Here is a 21,889-nt window from a genome sequence, read left to right as displayed (position 1 = left end):
GGCCTGCTCTCCATGCCAGCCCACCCTCTACTGCCACAGTTCACGTCGCTGCCTGAGCACTGTCTCAGGCTGCACCCAGCAGGTGCTTCTGAAGCTCAGTGCTTGGCAGCGGGGATCATGCCTGGACAGACTTTGTTCCCTGGCAAGCTCACATGGTGCAGAGGACACAAAAGCTTACAGCATCTCAACCCCAGCCTTTGGAGGAAGTTTAAACAGAGGCATAACTTGCCCTGTTCTTTGCAGAGTTAGCCAAGAAATGCAAACAGCCCTAAGATGTCTCCTGGTGATGTCAAGGATGTCCTCAATGGATCACTGCAAGCTGCAGGTTATTCCCTGTCTCTCCAGGTGAGGAAGCTGATGGAGGGACTGTGAACAGGACATGGACCTTCTAAAAGAAAAGGCTTTGACAGCTGAGTCCTCCAACTAAGGCAGAAGAATCCTTCCCACCAGTACACGTGAGTTCAAATGGTGGTGAAATGGTACCTCTGAAGGGTTGGGCGACACCTATGGCACAGATGCTCCTCCTGTAAGCATCCTTCATGTTGATTTTGACTCCTCCTGGTATAATAACGATCACTCGGCATCTTCACCTTCATCCCCCAGTTTTGCTGCCTGTGCACCAGATCCTTGGTCTCTCAACTGAGACGTTTTTGCTGGCATTCCCCTGACTGAAAACTACTTACCAGGCTAGAGCCATCTAAATGGCCAGCTGCAGCTTCAGGCTAGAGCCATCTAAACGGGAGGCTGTAGCTTTCTGATGGAGGACAGATGTGCACAGACGGCTCCCTGGGACCATCTCATGTGGGAGCAATCCTGCTACCTGGATGCAGAGCCTCGGCTGGCTGCCACCACAGCTGCCTGTCACCACAGCCTTCCATCACTCCTACGGTGAATGCCGCTCCTGCTCCCCAAGAAGGGCAATCATGAGCCCTACTTGGAACAGCAAACAAAGACATCTCATGCAATTGGTTTTAACAGTGACTTAAATTAAAAAAAACCCTGCACAACTATTTACGTAACCGAGCTTTATTTAGAATCTTTGAAGTCATAAAATGTCTCATTTTACTGATATACGTAAACATACAATCAGGAGGTTTAATTGCTTTTTCCCTTGCACAGAAATAAAGTTTTAAACAAACCAGAACACCTCAACCCAGACAAGCGTAATGCAAATTTAATTATCTAACTTGGTCCTGTACATACAGCACACGCTTCTCCGCATGGTCACTGGTTTATCAATTAGTTGCAATACAATTTTTGGCAGTAATATATTCAACACACAAAGTGCAAATTACAAGAAGCAGAAGATGTTCGCTCTCATTCTGAGCAATGAGAAGTGCAAAATATCTCAGCCCGTAAATTCTATTCTTTATATATATGAACAGTATGTGCATAATAGGCTAACAAATAGCCGTGTAAAACTTTATAGATTAAATGTGGCAACATCTTAAAGTAGGAATGCAATGGTTATAAAAACATAATCAGACAGCGGAATCATTACATTTTGTTCATAAATTCCATACGCTATTTCTGAGGGTACCTCTTCACATTTCACCTACCTGTCTTTAACTTCTGCATACCTTGGATACCTTCACAACCAAAGGCAGTTTGTTAAAAATTTTCCCATTTGCTACATCTGGTCATATTTCTGTGTGTCTACAACGAAGGTTCCATTAACACTTCACTCGGCAAACAAAGAGTACAGCGGGAATCCATTAAAAATGTGAAGTCTCTTCCAGGCACTATTAACGGAATACCCACTAATTGTTCCAGCAGGCTAAATGCACTTTGTGATTACCTAAAGAAAACTTTTCAATGAAATATGGAAAACTGTTTCAATAAGAGCTAATCATAGCTTGCTTGCTTCAGTGTAGTTCATCTTGCTTCATAGCTGTTCTCTGTAAAAGGGGGAAATACCCACTCTGGCTAAAACATACTGCTCAACAGTACCTTTAACACAAACCCTGCACTACTCAGTTATTATACTACAGATTTGGAAACTTCTTTCCCTTTAGTTCCAGGGATTTTTCACATAAAATGAGCAGCCAATTTTGGCACCCCACCCCCTCCATTTCTCCCAGCTACATCATCATTATAAATTATACCAAATAGTCCAAATCAGATTGGGCTGCTTCCCCTAAACCCCTACTGTTCCTCTGGATAGGAAGATTAAACCATAACGACTTGCATTGCCATTAATTCGCCTGCCAAATTCATTTGCTAAATCACTAAGGCCACAGTCATATAATCACTGCAGAAATGGCTGCAACACGTAACGAAGTTGCTAACTTTTGGCTAAATGTTCCTGCATCCCACCTCCACTGCACAGAGCGGGACAGGCCTTGGGATGGCTCCTCGTGGGCTTCAGCACATCTCACCTGGCTTAGCTTAAACAAAAAAGAATGTCAGGCGCTTTGACTGAGCTGTCTGACTCACCGGAGGGGGCTGAGGAACCCCCTTCCGCATGCTTTGCCCTGGGGAGGACAGGTATAGCAGCCAGCCCTGGGAGGACATCATCTTAGACTGCCTCAGCAGTCTTCTGGGGTGATCATCTCATATTATTTGGCGTTATCTCATATATTATTTGGTACTATCCAAAATTGAACTCCAACAGCCCCAAGACAGAAGCATCCTCTGTCATCCGCGAAAGCCTCTTCCTGCACTATCTGATCCTGGGGAGACTCTTGGAAATGTAAAACAGTTTGCTGGTTTGGATTAACTTCATCTAGTCTTAAAGGCAACGTGCAGAGGGACTGCTCACCATCATTACAAGGATTCCAGGATCACGATGCTGAAATAAACTTTTTGTCTTCACTGAAGTTTCAGGATGAACAATTTTGCCGCAACTTGGCACAACAACTGCCTTTGTATGCAACATGCCTGGTATATCAGCACATTTCTTCTTCTTTAAAAACGTAATTAGAATAGAACGAGATACGTTGTTGTTGTTCACGCTGCCTAAATATCTCAAAAGGCTCAAACATTTTAAAAGCCAAAAAAAATAAGTTTCCTTCTCCACTAGTTTATTTTTCATGCTAAAGGCTGCAAATTGACACATCACAGTAATTACCTCTGACTAACTTCCATAGACCTACCCAAAGAGATAAACATGAGAAGTTCACATTTGACTATCAGACTTACTGTGCCGAGCACAAATAATTTCCCAGAGGAGAATTTGATATTTCATCATTTGGAACAGTGGTAATTTAATTACATTGCTAATGTTTTCTGGCATACTTGAAAGGACAATTAGCATAAGTAAATCATGAGTGAGATGACAAGTCACTCGGCATTTATTCCTGCTCATCAGATGAGATCAGTTTATGATCTAAAATCTCTTTTGTGTGCGAACTGATTCTAGGTTCTGCAGTTGTAATTGGGGTTCAGACTAGTGGGGATAAACTGATGTATAAACTAAATTAAATGGATATTGTTCTTTGAAGTTTCTTAATTAAACTTGTCCAGAGAAACCTCCAAAGCCACCAGAAGTAGGGAAGAGTGAGGAGAAACACTGATAAATGCAGAAGGCTAAATGAAGCTCGAGACGCACACTATCCCCTTTGGCAACGGGGTGAACAACGATTCATTTTTGCCAGGGTTTGCTTTACATCCTGCTCAGGCTGAACAGTATTATTATAGCTCTACTGATGTTCTAAAATAATTGTATTTATCTCCGCAAGCGCAATGACATTCATGATAACACCGTTAATGTTACAGTTCCTTTCTGGCGCTTCAGAATAGCTACAGCTTGCTCATGAGTAACACCTTCCAAAGCTTCCCCGTTAACTGCTAAAATCTGATCGCCACGCTTCAGTCTGCCATCATCCGCAGCTGCTCCCTGCAAAGGGCAAAGAGATTCATTAGTGGCTGGTAACATGGAGTCCCCCTGTCTCTCATGATGCTGATGGATGAAATGAGGAGGGATGCAGCACTGGAAATCCCACCGTAACTGGGTGGGGGACATGGGAAATGGCAGTGCTGAAGTCTCCCTGACTGCTTGAACCATTGCTCGTTGCTCACCCCACCCTGCAAGGTCTGGGGCAGTGCGGGCAGGTGATACACCCCTGGGAAAAGGAGAATCAGCTCATCCCTGAAAAAAAAGCATTGTAAAGACTGGTTCTGGCTTTTAAGATTACGAAGGGACTTTTTAAAGCAGCATTTAAATGTACTCCGCACCCTGTGCTGAGAAACGGGTTAAAACGTGGGGACAGAGAAGGACACAGAGCTCATGCAGCAGAACAGCCTGGGCACCGCCTCAAGCCCCGGGTGGAGCTGGTCTCCATCAAAGGTCCTGAGAAGCTCCCACACAGCTTTAGAAATAGCTGTTCTTCAGAGGCCTCAGTGCAGCTTTTTCATCTAAATCCCAAGCACTGCCCTGCCCAGAGGTCAGCTCATGGTGTCTGTTTCTGCTCCATGACACCACCAGAGACTGCTTCAATTTAGGGTTTCTCAGCTGTGCTCACATCTAGAAATTTTGCATCTAAGCATCTGTTTACAGTATCTTCCCACATTAATAACTGAAAACTAAAAAAGAACAGATATTTTTTCAGCCCTGGAATCACAGAAGCAGAAGACACGACTTCCATACCACCTTCAGACAAAGTTTTCTTAATTATGTCACCTACCCTGCCACAAGTGCCGACACAAGTGACAGCAAGCAGGCACAGGACAAGCAACTGTGTGTGACTGACCTCGAAGTTACTTTATGGCAAGTATCCCTAATTTTCCACTGTTTTCCTTTCCTCCCTGCCATTTCCAGAGCTCCCTTCAGGTGGCCATGCCTGACTTACCTTGCTGGCCCACGCTGAGCACATTTCTAGCAAGTGGATGGGTGGGAAAAGGGGCACTTCTCCCTCCACACCATTCTGGCACTGCCTGCCTCAAGGCTGGGCTGTGCTATACTACGTTTCTTCCCCAGCCTCGATGGCCAGAGCCACTGCTGTGCCTGGCTGGGACCCCTAAGTCCTCCCCTGACACTCAGGGTTGGGGTCAGAGATGGGCTGAGACAGTCATGCTACGAGCGGCTCCAGCACACGGGAGTGGAGTACTCACGGAGAGGCATGAGAGAGAAGCTGGAAGCAAGGAAGAACAACTATATCCAAGACTGATGTGTAAGCCAATTCACCATCAAGCCACGAGGTATGGTGTTTTTGTCTTTCTGTGTTTTTTGTTATTGGGGTGGCTATCTGAGCACAGGAGCTTACTGCTGGTTTTCCAGCTGAAGCTCAGCCACAAAGATACAGCATCTCTGCAACTGTCTCCTCTCCTGTACAGTGGGAAAAGTGATGCCTCCATACCTCCTGGAAGGCTCTTTGAGATTTACAGACAGAAAGCTGCCTTATAAAGATTTTAATGTATAAGAACAAGTTTCCCAACTACACAGAGCAATTTTGCTGAGATAAAGTATCTTGTTTCAGCCATCAGTAACGTGAAATATAAACCGAGAAGCCAGCTGTGAGTTCTGGATTCACTTACTCACATCAATGTACTTACAGTACATTTTGCTTTCTACTACATAATATATTATCCAAGCCAAATCTTAGGTTTATTTTTAAAGATAATACAGAAAAAGGGAGAAAACAAAACAAAAAAAGATACCTTGGCAAATATAGTCTTGACATAAATGGGCAGGTCTCCATGGGGACTTCCATACCCCCCTACAATACTAAATCCCAGTCCATCAGAGCCTTTCTCCAAAGTAATAATCTTAGGCTGAGGTGCTCTGAAAACACAATAAATATCACTTAGAATAGCAATGTCTGTCTCTGGGGACTTTATGCAGAAGGAACACTTACAGAGAAATTTATCTGTCAAGAAGTTTTTCATAGTCACAAACCACGACTCCTGCCCTTGCACTGAAACACACTCCTGCACTGCCTGGAGTTCAAACTCTTTTCCATGTACTTCAGCTCCTCACTTTGAAAATTCTTGGTTTTAATACACGCTCAACATGAGCACTTATGTCTGATGCAGAAGTGAGACTCCCCTCATCTGCAGTCACTGCACATACATAAAGGAGAGTTTGCTTTCTTACCAGTCCAGCTGTCACCTTCAGCCTGTGTAAGTGGCAACTGCAACAATTTCCTTATAGCATAATTTTATTTTATGACTTCAGAGGAATGAGTCTAATAGACAGGGTGTAGCCAGGAACACTCATGTTTATAGTCTCAGCTCTACTACAGGCTCTTTGGGCTGTTCTCTGGCAACCTACATTTGACCTGTGCCTCATAACCCCAGAGGCTGACTCCAGAGAGCCCCTCACTCAGTGCATCACTTAGACCCTGAACTGCTCTTCAGGGGCTTTTACTGTCTACATTGAGTAGAGGAAGATTTTTGGTGGAATTTAGACCACTCACAGCTATGTATCCATCTCAAATTTGAAAAAGTAATTTCTACATATTTAGAAAGAATTATGGAGGACAAAAGACGTTTGGCATCTTCCACCTATATAAAGGTGCAGCCTATGATGACTAATATCTAGCCGTTTCTTTAGGACAGAATGAATGCACACGCCTACCTAATTCTGCTTCATATTTTCACAAAGTTTCTTACTATTTTGATATGAAAAGAGAGTACAAATCCTTTTGTGAAGTAAGCAATTCTCTTTTGAGAGCAGCAATAAAAACAGTATCTCATATTGTAACACTAGAGAACGCAGCATAAATAGCTTAACTTTTATACTTAAAACACCCTGAGGTACAGCAGCAACTTGCATCTCAGCTTCTTAAAACAAATATAATGAATCAAAGAATGAAAAGAAAGAACATAATGAAGCTAATGAACCAAAATGAAGATCATAAGAATTTCAAAATGATAACTGGAATGCAGTAAGCTGCCCCAAAAAGCACACGATGGAGAATGATGCATGGCCATGGGAGGGCTAAATCTCTAGCTTCCATCACTATACAGAAGTGCTGTAAGTAGAAAATTCTTTAATCAGACTTCTTTGAATTGTAAAGCTAAAAAGATTCAAAAGACAAAGTTCCAGGACCTGTTTGGAAACATCTGTCTCTGATACCAGGCTTTTTAACACCTCTTGTCTTAGTCTACCAATGACAAATTATTTCAAATTGCTACTATCATAATTCCTTTCAGGCAAGGAAGCCAACAGAAAGGGCAGAACTATCATGGCAGCATAATATATTAGAAAAGAAAGGAGATACATTTTTTTGAAAACTAGTGCTGGGAAACACATTTTGTGCTTATTTACTCAAGCAGTTTCTGTCACCAGGTGAAGATGGACATGAGCCCATAACGAGCTTGGAGAGTGTCACAGATTTCATTTTAAAGGTGATGGAAATTTAGAGAGAAAAGCAATGGGAGAGACCTCCTTCACCACCGTAGGCTTTTCCCTTGCATGGCACATAGAAATCCATCTCAGTTATTCAGACTAAGTACAAACTTACTCAGGATCTTCAGAAGGATGCTCAGAAGAAGAGTTAAGGTTGCATCCCGCAGACATGCTCTCCAGCTGGGTAGCAATGGCACCGATGTTGGTATCGGCCACAACCTAAACAGAAGGATGCAATGAAATACTATGTGTGTTCACTTAATACCAAAGACACCTTGGCTAATTATGAAAACAGTCAATATATCAGGAAAAGAAATTGCAGACTTTTTTTTCCAAGCAAATTTCAAGTCCTACTCTTAAACGCCCTACTAATCCAATACTTCCAAACAACAGAGTTAATAGTAGCTACCTTTCTGGGGGTACATGACTACCACTCAGATGCTGAGCAGAGGGGAACAGTCTTTCTGGATAATCTAGAGAAAGAGTTGATTTTGTCAAGGAAAGAGGTGCGTCTCAGAGTCAACACAAGGTGTCCAGGATTGGGCTTGAATGTAAAAAGTCTCCCACAGAGAGCTTCTTAGTCTTTAACGAAACACAGACACCCAAGGGACTATTGGGCAAAGGCCCTGAAAAACCTCAGACTGGTTTGTTTGTTGAGCAGGGAAGAAATTAATCCTTGGTTTCAACTTTTCTGCAATTTCCAGCATGAATCCAAACTGGATTCTCAAACGTCCCAATTCTGGCTCCTGTATTACTTTGAAACCATCACAAATTACCACCACGCATTAATTAATAGAGTTAATGACATTTTGACAGGTTGTGGGGCAGCAAACTTGCTCAGGCTTTTTAAAGCAGCCATATCAATGTTGTGTAGGTTAGGTACAAAGCCAGGCATGGCGGTATTGAGAAAAGTTACTTGCACGCCAAAGTCTGGGGTTTGCCATTCACAGGGGTTTAGCCTCATAAGGATAAAAGCTTGCAGCTTGCAGGCCCAGTGGGATTTATTAAACATAAAGCACCAATGCCCAACACCCACTCTAGCTTTTTTTTAACCTTTTGTTGCATGCTAATTTTCTATTCTTTGTTTCTTCTGGGAAAAAAATCAAGGAAACCACAATGAAGTGTTTTGGATTTTAAGTATTTACAGCTGAAAGGACACCAATTTCTTAACAACGACATGCTGTGGTTATCCCCTAACTCCATCTCCTTGTGAGGAGGTATTCTTCACTGCTTGACGTCTACTGTACAGCACAGGAGTTCGGCTCAGAGACAGTGAGAAATACCCAGTAAGTATACTTCCAATATTTCCTCTAGCTATCTATGGCCTTATTTTATCAAAACTAGCAGATACTTTTTCCACTTTTTGCTGTGAACATAGCTTAAAGGAAATGTACCTTTTCAAAATAAAAATCCATTATATAAATCCTCCATTTTAAATGAATGCTTACAATTCTTCCACAAGAATATTTCCCTCTTTCTAATCACTTGGAGCCAAGAGGATGGTAGCAATTCCTAGGAAGGAAGATTAGTTCTCACACAAATTTTGCATCTCAGGACTCAGGTTCTCAGATGCCCTAAACGAAGGGGTCCAGCAGACAAGATAGCTGCACCTGGCTCAGCCAGCAAAGACACCATTAAGTTTCCCTTCCCATCGCAGCAGGGAAAAGAGTGCCAGCCAGTATTCGTTGTATTTTGTTTTGTTAAATAAAATGAGGGCAAAATAAATCTATATTCAAAAATCTTCAGTTGGCAGTAAGAACATATCAGAGTTCAACAACCTTGTAAAAAAGCTTCCCCTTATCTCATTACTACACCTGCAGAAAAGAAATTAAATTAAACCAAAGCATCAAAACAGCCGAAAGGGATGATTGTTCCCCTGAGACCCTAATCTCCCATTTGCAAACAGCATTTGCAAACTCCTTTACCATCCTTCCCAGGACGTACTGATAATAAGCCTTTCCACACCACTGAACGCAATTATCTGACCTTTCAAAGCAGTTTGCCGTGAAGTGGTCTAACCTGATAATAAACAGAATTACTTAATGACACATCAGTCATGATTATCACAGCGATAGGATTATTCCATTTAGATTGTTTTAATAAAAAAAAAAGCAATCCGGTGATGGAGAAGTACCTGCGGTTAGCATGGAAGGTAACCGTATCACCACACTTACGGCAGGGCTTCGACACTACTCCCCGCCGCTATTAAAACATAACATTCCTCCTTCACATAACAGATTTTTAATAGAGGAAAAAAGACTCTATTCTGTCAGAATAAACCTGTATCATCTGTAAAAAGTATTAAGCCCATTTTAAGCTAGACAGCAAAAATGCGAAAGAAAACCCGTCAATTGACAAACCCAAAGACATTTCTAGAAGAACCTCTTTGTTTATGGTGCGACCAACTGACAGCGTGCTTCATCAGGAATATTTTTAAATACATGATGAGGTGGAATACACTGTATTACAGCTTTCAAGATTAGCAGTTTTGGGTTCTGCAGAAAGCTTTCATTTTCTATTCAGGGAATACTGTTGACATGAAAAGTGAAATTACTCAACATTAGTAACAATATAACTATAATTTAACAGAAAATCCTCAGCTGGTGTATATCCATGTATTTCCTTCGACTTCAATGGAACTACACAAATACACCATCTGCTCTGGAACTGGCTCATCACTTACCAGGTCAGCAGTTCACAGACAGACAAAACAAAGAATAAGCAAGCCTAAAACTATGTTTATTATAATTTCACACACACCCCCAGGTTTTTTTCCCATTTTTTTATAGTTACATTTGTGCTGTAATGCAAGCAAGAAGCTTGCAAAAATCTCTCAAGATGTGTGCAACCCAAATCAGAACCGATTTTAGTGGTATGTCTTAAGCTTGTTTTCCAATTGTTACAATAATTCTGCAAATGAGTAGTATTTTGAATTCTCTCTGGCAAGTATTTTTCCCATTTCTTTGTGTAAACGTAAAAATAAACTAAAGATTAATATACTGGCAAGCAGCAATTAGAACCAAAGTAGCAGAACATGTCTTCCTTTTAGCTAGTATATAAATGTGCCAGTGATAACATTGTTTTCTCTCTTGAGTGTTATTATCCATTACCTGTAGAATAATCAGGTCTAGACAGCACTGTCTTAATGATGATGCTATCACTTTTACTAAATGCTGCTAGCATTTCTTTCTTCCCGCCCTTTGAAGATCAAGGAAATTAACACTGGGCAGTTTGGTCACAGTCTAGTTACATGCATGCACGCAGACACACACACATAATTTCTTGTTCCTAGTTAACTTCAAATTAAAAAAAAAAACAAACTTGGAAGCTTGTTGATTTATCATGTGTAGCAACAAGTTATTTTGTTCTCTTTGTTACGCTTTTATATAATCATGCTCACAGCCTGTATGAATGGCAATAAAGAATTTTTGAATGAAAATGATTTCTTGCTTTCATTCTGTGTAATTCCCATCAGCAAGCACCCTGCAATTCTGTGATGCCTTGTGCCAGTGATGCTTAGGGTTTGGGTTTTTTTTTATTCCTGAATGCCATTTATCTACCCTCATGCAGCTGCATGTTCAATTTATCACCATACCTGCAGGATAATGCTCCCATAAGCATTCTTTAGTAGATTAACCGCATCTGCATGAGACAGCCCATCCAAAGGTTGCCCATTAATACTGACAATCCGATCTCCAACCTAAAAGTACAACAGTAATGGAAAATTACTAGCATTAGGGAAAATTAAAATTAAGAACGCTTAAAATTCCTCATGAACTTGGCACTGTACAGTCATGCTTCTCTTTTGCAGGATCCCTTTTGTGAGAATTCTGCATTGCTAGTGATCATTTACCTTTCTTCAGAGCAAGTATAATATAGATTTTTTAAAAATAACAATGCGATCAGAGAAAACAAAGGTGAGCTGTATTTTACTATTCCCATTTGCAAGCAGAAAGAGTGAGATTTTCACTGCTGCCTTCCCATCCAGAAAGGATTCATCTGTGTCTGCATGTGCAGGCAAATTCATATCCTTACAGACTGCAAGCACATGCTGAATGCAGCACAGGACAGCAGGCACTTCTGATGTTAATCTAATTAACATAGATGATTCCTTCTTCTTATACATAAAAATGATCTTGACCCCGGCACTTAGCGCTATTGTGTAATTCTATCAGAGACATGGCATGAAAGTAGCCGCATGTACTAATGAATCTCATGGGCCAAAGCAATCCTAGGTATCTGCATAATAAGTTCTTTTCAATACTAATGATTCCTTGAAACTCTCTTCAAAACTCAAAGTGTTCACCACAGTCATTCCTGGAAACCCACATATCCTGTGGGTCTGATATAACTGCCTTATTTTGGCGTTTCTTTATAAGGGGCTTAAGATCAAACAATTAACTTCAGATCCAGTTTCTACCTGGTTTGAGCTCTAAATGATGCCCAGACTGCAGTCCCCAAAATGCCTGTGGTTTCCAGAGAGACTGTTGCTGCCCTCCCTGGGTCTGGATGAGCATATACATTCAAACACCACTGCAAACGCATTTATGCCCTTTCTCTTAAGGTCACTTCTCCAATGTGGGCAACAATTGCCACTAACCCCAGTATAATTAAAAAGGGACAAAAAGGGCAAGTTTGGGTCTTTTGGTTTTGTTTTTATGTAAAAACAGGTGGTGTAGTCTATGAGACATTATCAGAGTGATGGCACATACAGAAGTGCTTGAGGCTCCTTCTGTGTGGGACACATGGCAGATGAAATAGGAAATATTGAGAGGACTCCTCTACTCACTCTGAGTCTTTGGGTACGTGCAGCCACACCACTGGCCTGAATCATAGCAATGAAGATGGGAATATCTCCTAATGGACTGCCCTTCCCTCCTGCTATACTGATACCAAGTGCATCACTTGGTCCCTAAAACAAATGAAAACAACACAATATTAGCAATTGGAGCAACTTGTAGAGGTCAATGTTAGCAATAACTGATAATTTGATTTATGGAACAGGGAGAAAATAGATAGGTTTGACAGACACAGGCATCCTCACACATGCAGGTCCCATTACGTAGGTATACATCCAACAACCTATTGCAAACGTAGATAACGCAATTTTGCTTCTGAGAAACACTACAAAAATTAACAACTTCAGTTAAAGGTGTCAGCTTTTTGAATTGGTAGAAAATAACTCACTGACCCTTGTTATCTCCACAGTCCTTGGGCCCGTATCTGCTCCTACTAATAAAGAAACAAACAATTAGCTTCTGTAATTAAGAGATAATATAATTAAGAGATAACACTGTCAGGTGACAATGGTCTCTTGCTGCCTAGTCAGAGTTATCATGAAGCAGAAGCAGAGCCTCCCTGTGCCAAATCAGGCAGCGCTGCTCACGTGAGGAGGACGGGATTTCTGTTTCACCCAGAGATGAATACGGATGTAATCACTCCGGCTGACGGATGCCACCGCGACGCCCATTGTAGCGCAGCCCCTGCTCACTGCAATCTATTGTACAGCAGCACTCTGCTGGCCTGAAGAAAAGCTCTATTGTGCCTTTCACTCAATTAATGATTGGCTTATTATTCATAAATCACAGTGTCCCTACCACAAAGGGTAGGGCACACAGCTGGTCTGAGACTGTTGAGGTTCCATTGATTTCCTCTTCTAATTTGTGCTGTATTAGCAAATAATAGAGAGCCAGGAAGTCTGGCTGGCATATATCTAGCCATGGGACACTTAAAAGTACTCAGAATATTACAAAAAAAAAAAAAAAGGAAAAAAAAAGGGATACTTCAAAGGAATCTTTCTAACTGGGACTAAACAGCCTAACAAGCTGATGGTGTACTCAGGTCCTGGGCTCTGCTATACCAACCCTTAATTCTATCAGCTTTAATTAAACTATTTTAAGAACCTTTTAGAAGGCAGGCAGAACTAACCTCTTTCAAAAGTTAATGATTCTTAATAACACATATCAGTGTTTCTCACCACCACGCATGTGTGCTTCTGCAGATGTTTGCTATGAGTACCCAAAACAGGACTGCCAAGGTGCTGCAAGGTCTGCAGCAGCAGGAAGCGCAGTCCCAGGGACGCCAAATCAGGGTGTGCAGACACGCAATCTCAGTACTGCAGGGCCCTTCAAAATGGCACAAGGAAGGCTGCCCAAAAAGCCACATGCCTTCTCCAGTGCCTGCAAAGTGGCAGAAGAAACATGTTCTACTTCTGCCCATGGTCAGACATGAGCAAAGGTTACCAACTTCTGACGCAGGTCAGAGCACACAAATGCGCAGGCTCTCCACAAGCTACTGCAGGTTGTAGATTTAGTACTTGCGAAATCTACAAATTGCAAACTGGACATTGTGACTTTCTCATTACAAAACACCCCTCTATACGCTCAAGAGCAACAAAGATATAAATGAAGTGGCGGCAGCTTTATTCCCTGAGAAAACTGTTTCTAATACAAGAACCTTGCCTGTACTAAGCCTCCGACATGGGCATCGGGGAATAGCAAGGCGCAGAAATTCTGCACTTAAAATAGAGGAGCCATTACTCTACTAGTAGGCATAAAAATAATCATCTGCTGGAAAGTGTTCGGGTCTTAAAACATCAGTGGTATGTCTTCTGGGAGGCTGAGTAGGAAAACCAGATTCAAGTATTCAGTTTTGCTTTTAAACCAGCACAAATATAAAGCAAACAACACACAGCTATTCTGACAGCCGTCCAGATTATACCTGAGTTTCTCTGAGACACATCTGCTGAAGATCTTTTTGTGCTGACAAAATTCTGTAAGGTAGAGAGGACCGGAGCAAGCGCAGGGTGGAAGTGGCTATGGACACTCTGTTGGCTCACCTGAAGTTAAAAATAAATCAAAACCTGTGAGTCAAACCCAAACGTTAACTTTAAACCAGTTCCCGCAGCATATGGGCGCAGCTGTGCTCTGTGCAAACCACACTGGAAATACCACATCGGCCATGCAAGTGCGAACTCCTCCAACTTCATTTCCAAAGGGGGAACCTACCAAACTCTGTTCTCAAGTTCTGGGCACACCCATCGCAGTACTATGCAACTGCACTTTGCTCCCTTACGTGCACACCTAACGTGTACCTTGTTCAGGTTTGCTCTAGAGGGCATAAGGCAGTAAGATTAACGCCCTCCTTCACTTATCCCCAAGGTGTCTCCGAACCTGAGGAGAAGGGGAGATGATGGTTGCTGCTAAAGCTTGTGGGCATCTTCCCCACAATGCAGCCCACAGGCACCTCACCCTGCGATGAGTGCGTGTGAGGCACCCAACAGGACCCGTAACAGCTCCTCGCACACAAGCTGGGGATGACACCGACACCCATCTTGTTACAGAGCAGTAATTGAAAGGCTTTGTTATTTTAGCTGAATATATTGTCCGATTACAAGGTCCTGTAATTGATCCTGCTCCATTCGTTTGATCAAGAACCTACTTTTCTTTCCAGAGTAACATCCCAGGTGAAGGGTGAGATGCCTGTGTACTACAGCTGACAAAATGGAGAGCCTCTGGAGATAGCTGCTCGTGCACGTCACCAATTCTTGGCCATCCATTTCCAGCTCTCCTTTTCCCTATTTCCCTATCTGGCTTTATCTTCAGACTCTGCCCCTCGAGGAAACATTATTATCAATTTAGGAAGTGCATCTGAACAACAGGTTTCACTGAGGGCCAGACCTTTTCAACTAAGCTGCCTTATACAACACGAAGATCTGGTCTATACTTCTCCATCCACAGCAGAGCTTTCTCCCTCTAAATGCATTAGGCGGTGAATCAAAAGCTCTGGCAGCATTTATCTTAACTGACCAGTGTGCAGCTGTCAGTGATGAACAACAGGCAGAGCATAATTTCCACCTCTAGTTGCCAATTCATGGGTCAGTTAACTTAATCTGCAATGTGCGTGAAAGAAATCACTGTCCTGCACTACAAGGCTTACATTTCTCTCATTTTAAGGTATGCAACAGACCAAGCAAAAAGCCAAGTGAGGACAAAAGTTCTGGATGCTCTTGGCCAGCAGCTTCTAAAACATTGCTTGCAGTTGTACAAATCATTCAAGCTGATTTGCTGCATTTTCTGCCAATATTTTTATAACTCTTGGAACAGTTTTGCTGAGAAACATTTACTCAGTTTTCAAAATCACCAAGTCACTGTGGAGCAGTGAGATGAAGGTTCTCAAATGACTCTGCATTAAGAACATCAATTATGATTTCTTATATTAAAAGAAATACAGAAATCACTAGGTTCCTGCAAAAGCCTCTTACGCTACAAAGGGGGATGACATTATTTGATCTGATTTTCTACCTAGTTAGATACTATGGCATTCTGCTTCCTTTTCAGCCATGAGTTTTATACAGTAAAACTGGGTGGATAATTTTTAACCATCACTTTTTGATGACACTGCTCTTGCTTAGGCTAGCTGTTAATACAATGGCAAAAAAAAGTAATAGTCAAGACTGCTGTCTTTACTTAACGCAATCAGTATTGTTTTCTCAGTTATTTCATTTCTCCTTGCCTGCTGCATGCAGTGCAGATGTTTCTCCAATGATATTTGGTAATTATTTTTAAAGCTGGGCTTAGCCCAGCTGTTCCAACATGGCTACGGGCTCTTTAGCCCTTCCTCACACCTCACCCACACAGACAGCAGGCTGGATCTCTGGCCTTTAGAAAGTCAAGAAATCACGCCACATGACTATGATCTTGGCACCCTTTTTGGGTTGTTCATGCACAACATCAAGAACAAGCCTCCCCTCTTACTGACCTCCTTAAAAGCATTCCGGCTTTAACTCACATCCCCCCTAAGCCTCCTACGGCTCCTCCTCTCCATTTCCAAAACCAAGCCCTTCTTTTAGCATTTTTGGCAGCTGGGCTGGGTCCCACTGGTGTGCAGCCTCTCCTGCCTGCTCGCACATCAGTGTGAGAGGGAGGTGTGTGGGCAACATACCCGGGGCCCTGACAGCTGCCCCTGGAGCAAAATACTCCATAGCAATAGCACTGCTGTGAACCATAGCTTGTCTCTCTTGGGGACACTGGCAACTTAGATATCATGGCAAAGCAGTCAGTGTTTGGAAGGAAAATCCATTCAAAATATTTTCTAAGTTGTCTTACCTTGTTTTTCTCCCTTGCAATACTCGGACTTTAATACTAATGGTATCAGTGTCTGAGCTGATTGGAGGGCTCAGGGAGAGGGGAAAAGCCCTGCACTGATTGAAAAATGAATTGCTGTCCTCGCTTCAGGTAAAAAGCAAGTGAAGCAGGAAATTGCTCTGTTTTCTTTGAGAGGAAAGCAGCTCTCATGTGGTTCTCCCACAAGATAGGCAAAGATACAGTTCAGTTTCATTAACTTAGTCTGATTGACAAAACAGCTGCAGAAAATACATTCAGCATTTTTTGCAGGCCTAAAAAAAATTTCTGGGCACCATCATTTGAGAAAGATATTGCGTATTTTTGGTGTGTCTCAGGAAGACACCTCTTAAACAAAAAAAATACATTAACTAGCCCTTCCTCTTAATCAGCACTTTGGCATGACACTTACTTTACAGTTCAGCACAGAAAATTATTGCGATAAAGTATTTTGTTCCACATCCTCAGCAGTAAGCATCTATGAGCCTCACATGCACGCCTGTGCACTGTCCCTGTGCCTTTCATAGCTCGATCTTATATGTATGAATTTGTCACTAACCTGACTGTTTTGGGATGTTTTCCGTGACGAAAGCCATGATCCAGCTCGCAATCTCCCAAGCTCAAGATGCACTAGGCCTTGGGCACACTTGGAAAAAACCCACAATGTACAGCGTTTAAATAGACATATAATATTTCAAGCTCTCCTGGAGAGAATTATGTTTATATTCAGCACCACAACTCCGTGAAGAAAACCACAAAGAATGCTCAAAACATTTTTGTATTTAGACAATACAAAAAGTGCCTGTCCCTGGATTTAAGTTTATCCTGCTTGTTGACATCAGTGTGAATCTTCCTACTGGCAAACTACAGATCGCCAATTAGTCAGTAAAAATAAACAAAAAGCCCCCAACCCTTTAACAGACCTTTGCCACAAACAATACTCATGAAAAACACTTCAGAGGAAAAATGCTGCAGAAAAGAGTGAGGTTAACACATATACACTCAACTTAATAATATACCCTCCTATCACCAATTTCCAATTCTTAAATAGGTAAACTTTTGGCCAAGTATCAAATCTGAATGGAAAAAGCAAGGAAATAATTAGCCTTTCCCTTCAAGAACGAAAGAAATCATAAGCAGGAACACTAATGGTGATGGCAGGGAAAAAGCCCTTGTCTCCAGATGCAATTTTGAATAGAAATAGGTCTGCAGCATCGCTCCCACCTGTCCTTTCATCCTTGGTACAGGCTGTCGGGCCCAGGAGCTGTATGGAGGAGCTAACATCAGTTACTCGCAGCCAGGCCATCCCCTGCCCTCTCCTCTGACTCAAGCAGCCACATGCTTTTTAATATAAAAAGGCAACTTCTCCCAGACTACTTCAGACTACAAAATAACTCCTGTAAGATGGAAAGCTATGCAGAAATGGATTTAAGCTGCCATTTTATAGATGCAGGTCACTACAGGAAAGCCAGGGACATTTTATTTCAGTTCTGATTTGTATGTTTCTCAGGTTTCCAAACATTTTTCTAACGTGTGAAATACTCGGTTGCATTTTCAAATAAATGCCTAAATACTACACGTGTCTGTTTTCTCACTTTGTATCATCCCACTTCTAAATACATATGGAGAATTGATTTTAAATGAATCTCCCAAAGTAACTTTAGATGAAATTTTTGTCTTGGTAATCAGTTTGAGCTGTCCTGCGTATGTGTAAATAGCACTTCAGGATAATTACCTTGCATAGTGTCAGCAACTGCAATTCAGTATCTTAAGATGTATTACATACTCACCTTAAGTATAGTGGCAACAGTCTCTTGTGAGGCATTTCTCATATCCTCTCCATTTACAGACAAAATCTGATCTCCTTGAATTAATCTTCCATCTAGGTCTGCAGCTCCTCCTTTAACAATGTCAGAGATAAACACTCCACTTCCATTTCTAACAATGCAAGAAGCATATGGCTAATTACACAATCCAATATTCTTTGGGAGAACAATTTAGATTATTTGCTTTTAAGGGACATTAAAAGAAACCTGTGAGCAGAGGAAGAACTAGTTTTACAACTCATTCAAGCACTTGAGTGTAAAAAATCTACAGGTTTTAAAATCAAGGTGTTTTGCTATATTTAATGCTGTCTTTCTCCTTGAACTGTTAGTTCTGACTGTACGATTCATAAAGATTCATGAAAAATACCACTTGTATGAATAAAAAGCCAAGGAATTGGTCTAAGATGGAGTTAAACTACCTCCTGCTGTGCCTGATATGAATTATGCAGGCTTGGATTTTTTTTTCTGTATTCCCCCTAAAGGTTCAGCTCAGTTTCTTTTCTAGAAGCCTGGAGGCCCCCAACAGAAGAACAGGGAGAAGTCTGCAGAAAAGACTTATAGTTTGCACGTAACTTATGCAGCAGAATACCCAGCTTTGTGGCTGTCAGCCTGCAGCAGGCAGCGAGACTTGTGAGAGCAGCAGGCCATGCAAATGATGGGAATGTGTTTATTTATCAGCTCCAGCCTCCTCGCATGCGAGTTCCCTCCCTGAGGCCACAGGCCCCTCTGTGCTGGCCCCAGCTCCCAAGGCTCCCTATGGTGTGAGCTGGTGCCAGCTGCAACGCGTTTGGTACCCTTCACCCTGAATTATACCTGGGTACCATTTAATCAACTTCAGAAATTGGGCTACCTCTAAGGTGGAAATCCCCACAAGCGAAGCACTTAGCAGTAGTACAGAAAGTTTCGCACAGAAGCAAATGCGGGAGGGCTGGAGACTGCGATTACCATCTGTAGGGTAATTTACATAAACTAAATTAATTACCCAACCCACAATCTGCTCACAACACCTGGGTTAAACATCACCACTCTTGTAAAAAACTGCTGTGGAAACTTTACTGACCATACACAGCCAGGATAATGACATGATGATTTGTAATTGAGAAAATAAATTTTTTTTGGCAATACAGAAGAGCAACCATATGACTCCTACACACCAACACTGAATGAGTGCTCACCAGTGTCATGCCATAAATCTCTTCTAGCAATGAAAGATTAAATCTATCAGTGCCCTGGTCTGAATGATCTAATACCAATGGTTTAGATATACATCAGTAAAAAGTCACATTTTATTAAGCAGCTGTTACCTACCACCGTATCTCTGCTCTGTACTCACAGAATTGCTGTCTGTAGTGTTGTGCAGTCACTTTGATACCATTCAGGATCTGGATCTAACTCAGCCCCTTATCTTCTACTGACATTGGTCCCTCTGAACCCGAGGAGGAGCTAGATCTAACTCACAAAACCATTTTCAAAGGCATACCCTGATATTTGGAAACAGGGAGGTTTCTCTCCCCATTTCGAAATCAGAAAAGCCATGGCTAGGCCTTCCAAGCCCTGAGACACAGCTATGCTGAAGCCACTAGAACAGCGAGATCCTGGTTCTGCATGCGCCCACTTGGCCACACTCAGAGCAGGACACCAGCCCTGCGCTGCACGCCGGGAGCTCTCCTGGGCACCAGCAGCCTTTACTACACAGGCGTGCTGTCGTTCTGGTAAGAGGAGCCAGGACCACAGCCCCATGGCATTCTTGAAGTTATTACACATAAAATTCTGTTCCTTACAGTTTTTCACTTATTTCATATTCCATTTAATGGCTACAATTGTTCATACAGCAAAAAGCAAAATATTTCTCATTTGAAGTGCAGTTTGATCAGAGAGCCACTCTTACCGTTTTCCAGCTATGCTGAGCCCTAGCCCTCGGCCTGTTTTCTTTTGTATATCTACATAGAAAATCTCTAAGTTTTCTTCATCTTTGTAATGTGCTTCATCTCTATAAACAACCAGCTGCACCTTCTGGGGCGTCTGTCTCAGCGCAGTGATAGCTTCTTCATGGCTGGCATTCCGCAGATCGATCCCATTCACCTGAAATAATCAGTGTTTTCTCTCCAAATGACATGTATAAATGATCTTTTCATCACACCCTAGCCTTGTGTGACAGGACAAATTTGTCAAATTGACACCCCTTGGCACTCTAATTTAGTGCTCCCATTTCCAGAGGGCTGAGCTCCCAGATCTCCTACTGAGTGTGAGTTCGGTGCTTTGTGCCACTGCCTGGAGTAAATCACAATAATCAAAACATTTTGGCTGGTAAGTTTTGTGGGTTTTCTTCCCTTCTGTTTAAATGCTGGAACCTCAAACAATGCTTCTTTCTAACAACTAGACAAAGTGCTCCTTTGAGCTTCCTGTATCTCTTACTGCTCAGATTCCTTCTCCCCAGCTTCGCAACACTGCCAAGCTGAAGACAGAAAGAATCAGAAACACTAGCAAATGGCAATGGCGAAGCCCAGGCAGAACATATTAACTGGTTATTTTGCTTTGTTCCAATAGATGGCACACAAGACCGCTCCTGGAGCAGTCAATTACATTTCTCTTACAATAACCTGAAATTGTTTTAGCATTTTAGTAATATCGGACAGAACAAGAAGTTCTGATCAAATGCTTAAGTGTTAAAAAAACTCCACTATTGGAACTTGAAACTTAATCTCCTAATTTTGCCAAGTCTGATCCACGGATACCCTTTAAGGTGTTTGCCAATATTCTATTGACAAAATCATATTTTATTTCTTAATACTGAAAAATAGCAATGCTTAAATATTTTTGAAGTCTCTTTAGGAAGTAGCATGAACTGTAACTGAATAACAATACAATGTTGATCCATTTACATAACAAGTTTTGAGGCAATGAAAATACTCCTCGGTATTTCCAGATATGCAAAGTTACAATCACGCTTAATTTTACATTAAGATAATTAAGTCTAATCTATAGTAATTATATTCTTTTGTACTAATTCTGCACACATTTATTTATACACTGCACTGGTATTCTTTTCTTGACACAGGCATCTACATGTGCTTTATCATACTAATCTGAAACTAATTCAGAGTCATCTTTTTGATTCATTAGCACAGCTTTTAAAAGCTGAAATAATAACAATATTATGGCACACAAACATTAGCACTTTCCTGTTTGGCCAGAGAAGAATTAACTAACCTTCCCCATTTTTATTCCCTAATTATTGTGCTCTGTTAATACACAGTTATTTATAAAACGAAAACAACATTCAGCCTTAACGCTAAAAAAAATATTTTCAGTGCAAGAGCTGTAAAGACAACTCCCCAAGTACCTCTCACTATTTTTCTAACCCTACACACCAAAGCCTTAATGGCCATGCTGGGAATTTGTCCTGATCTGACAGCAAGAGGCTGCAAGCAGCTGCGCTGAGACGCAAGTTTCATTTGCAGACCAACACTTCTTTCTTAACCCTTTCCCTCCTCGATTTCCATGCTCATCTGCAGGAAAAACACTACATTTATTCACAGAAATAATTCTGTGTGTCCATCAGTGGCACAAACCGTGGCCTGAAGGAGCCAGTAGCTCCGCCAGCAATGCTGCACACGGGCACTGTGTGTCCTTTCAGCAGGGATGCTCAG

At 41.8% G+C, this 21,889-nt stretch overlaps 1 protein-coding gene across 3 annotated transcripts in view; it reads right to left on the bottom strand.

Moving 5' to 3' along the window:
- Positions 1-3,691: 3,691 nt before the first annotated feature.
- PATJ (PATJ crumbs cell polarity complex component) overlaps positions 3,692-21,889 on the bottom strand; it is a 146,851-nt gene continuing 128,653 nt past the window's right edge. For 2 of the 3 annotated variants that reach the window (XM_086462139.1, XM_086462141.1), the window contains 10 exons: positions 20,128-20,321; positions 18,204-18,351; positions 16,973-17,059; positions 14,012-14,129; positions 12,483-12,523; positions 12,081-12,203; positions 10,887-10,991; positions 7,407-7,510; positions 5,599-5,722; positions 3,692-3,838 (listed from right to left, as the gene is read on the bottom strand). In XM_086462139.1, coding sequence (XP_086318265.1) covers positions 3,692-3,838; positions 5,599-5,722; positions 7,407-7,510; positions 10,887-10,991; positions 12,081-12,203; positions 12,483-12,523; positions 14,012-14,129; positions 16,973-17,059; positions 18,204-18,351; positions 20,128-20,321 — 1,191 coding nt within the window. The remainder of the gene's footprint in view (positions 3,839-5,598; positions 5,723-7,406; positions 7,511-10,886; positions 10,992-12,080; positions 12,204-12,482; positions 12,524-14,011; positions 14,130-16,972; positions 17,060-18,203; positions 18,352-20,127; positions 20,322-21,889) is intronic. The other variant, XM_086462140.1, reaches the window with a different exon arrangement.

This window comes from Leptosomus discolor, chromosome 3, assembly GCF_034619465.1.
Source record: "Leptosomus discolor isolate bLepDis1 chromosome 3, bLepDis1.hap2, whole genome shotgun sequence".
Taxonomy (NCBI): Eukaryota; Metazoa; Chordata; class Aves; order Leptosomiformes; family Leptosomidae; genus Leptosomus; species Leptosomus discolor.
Note: the sequence above shows the minus strand (reverse complement) of the source record. Positions and strands in the feature narration are given on the sequence as shown.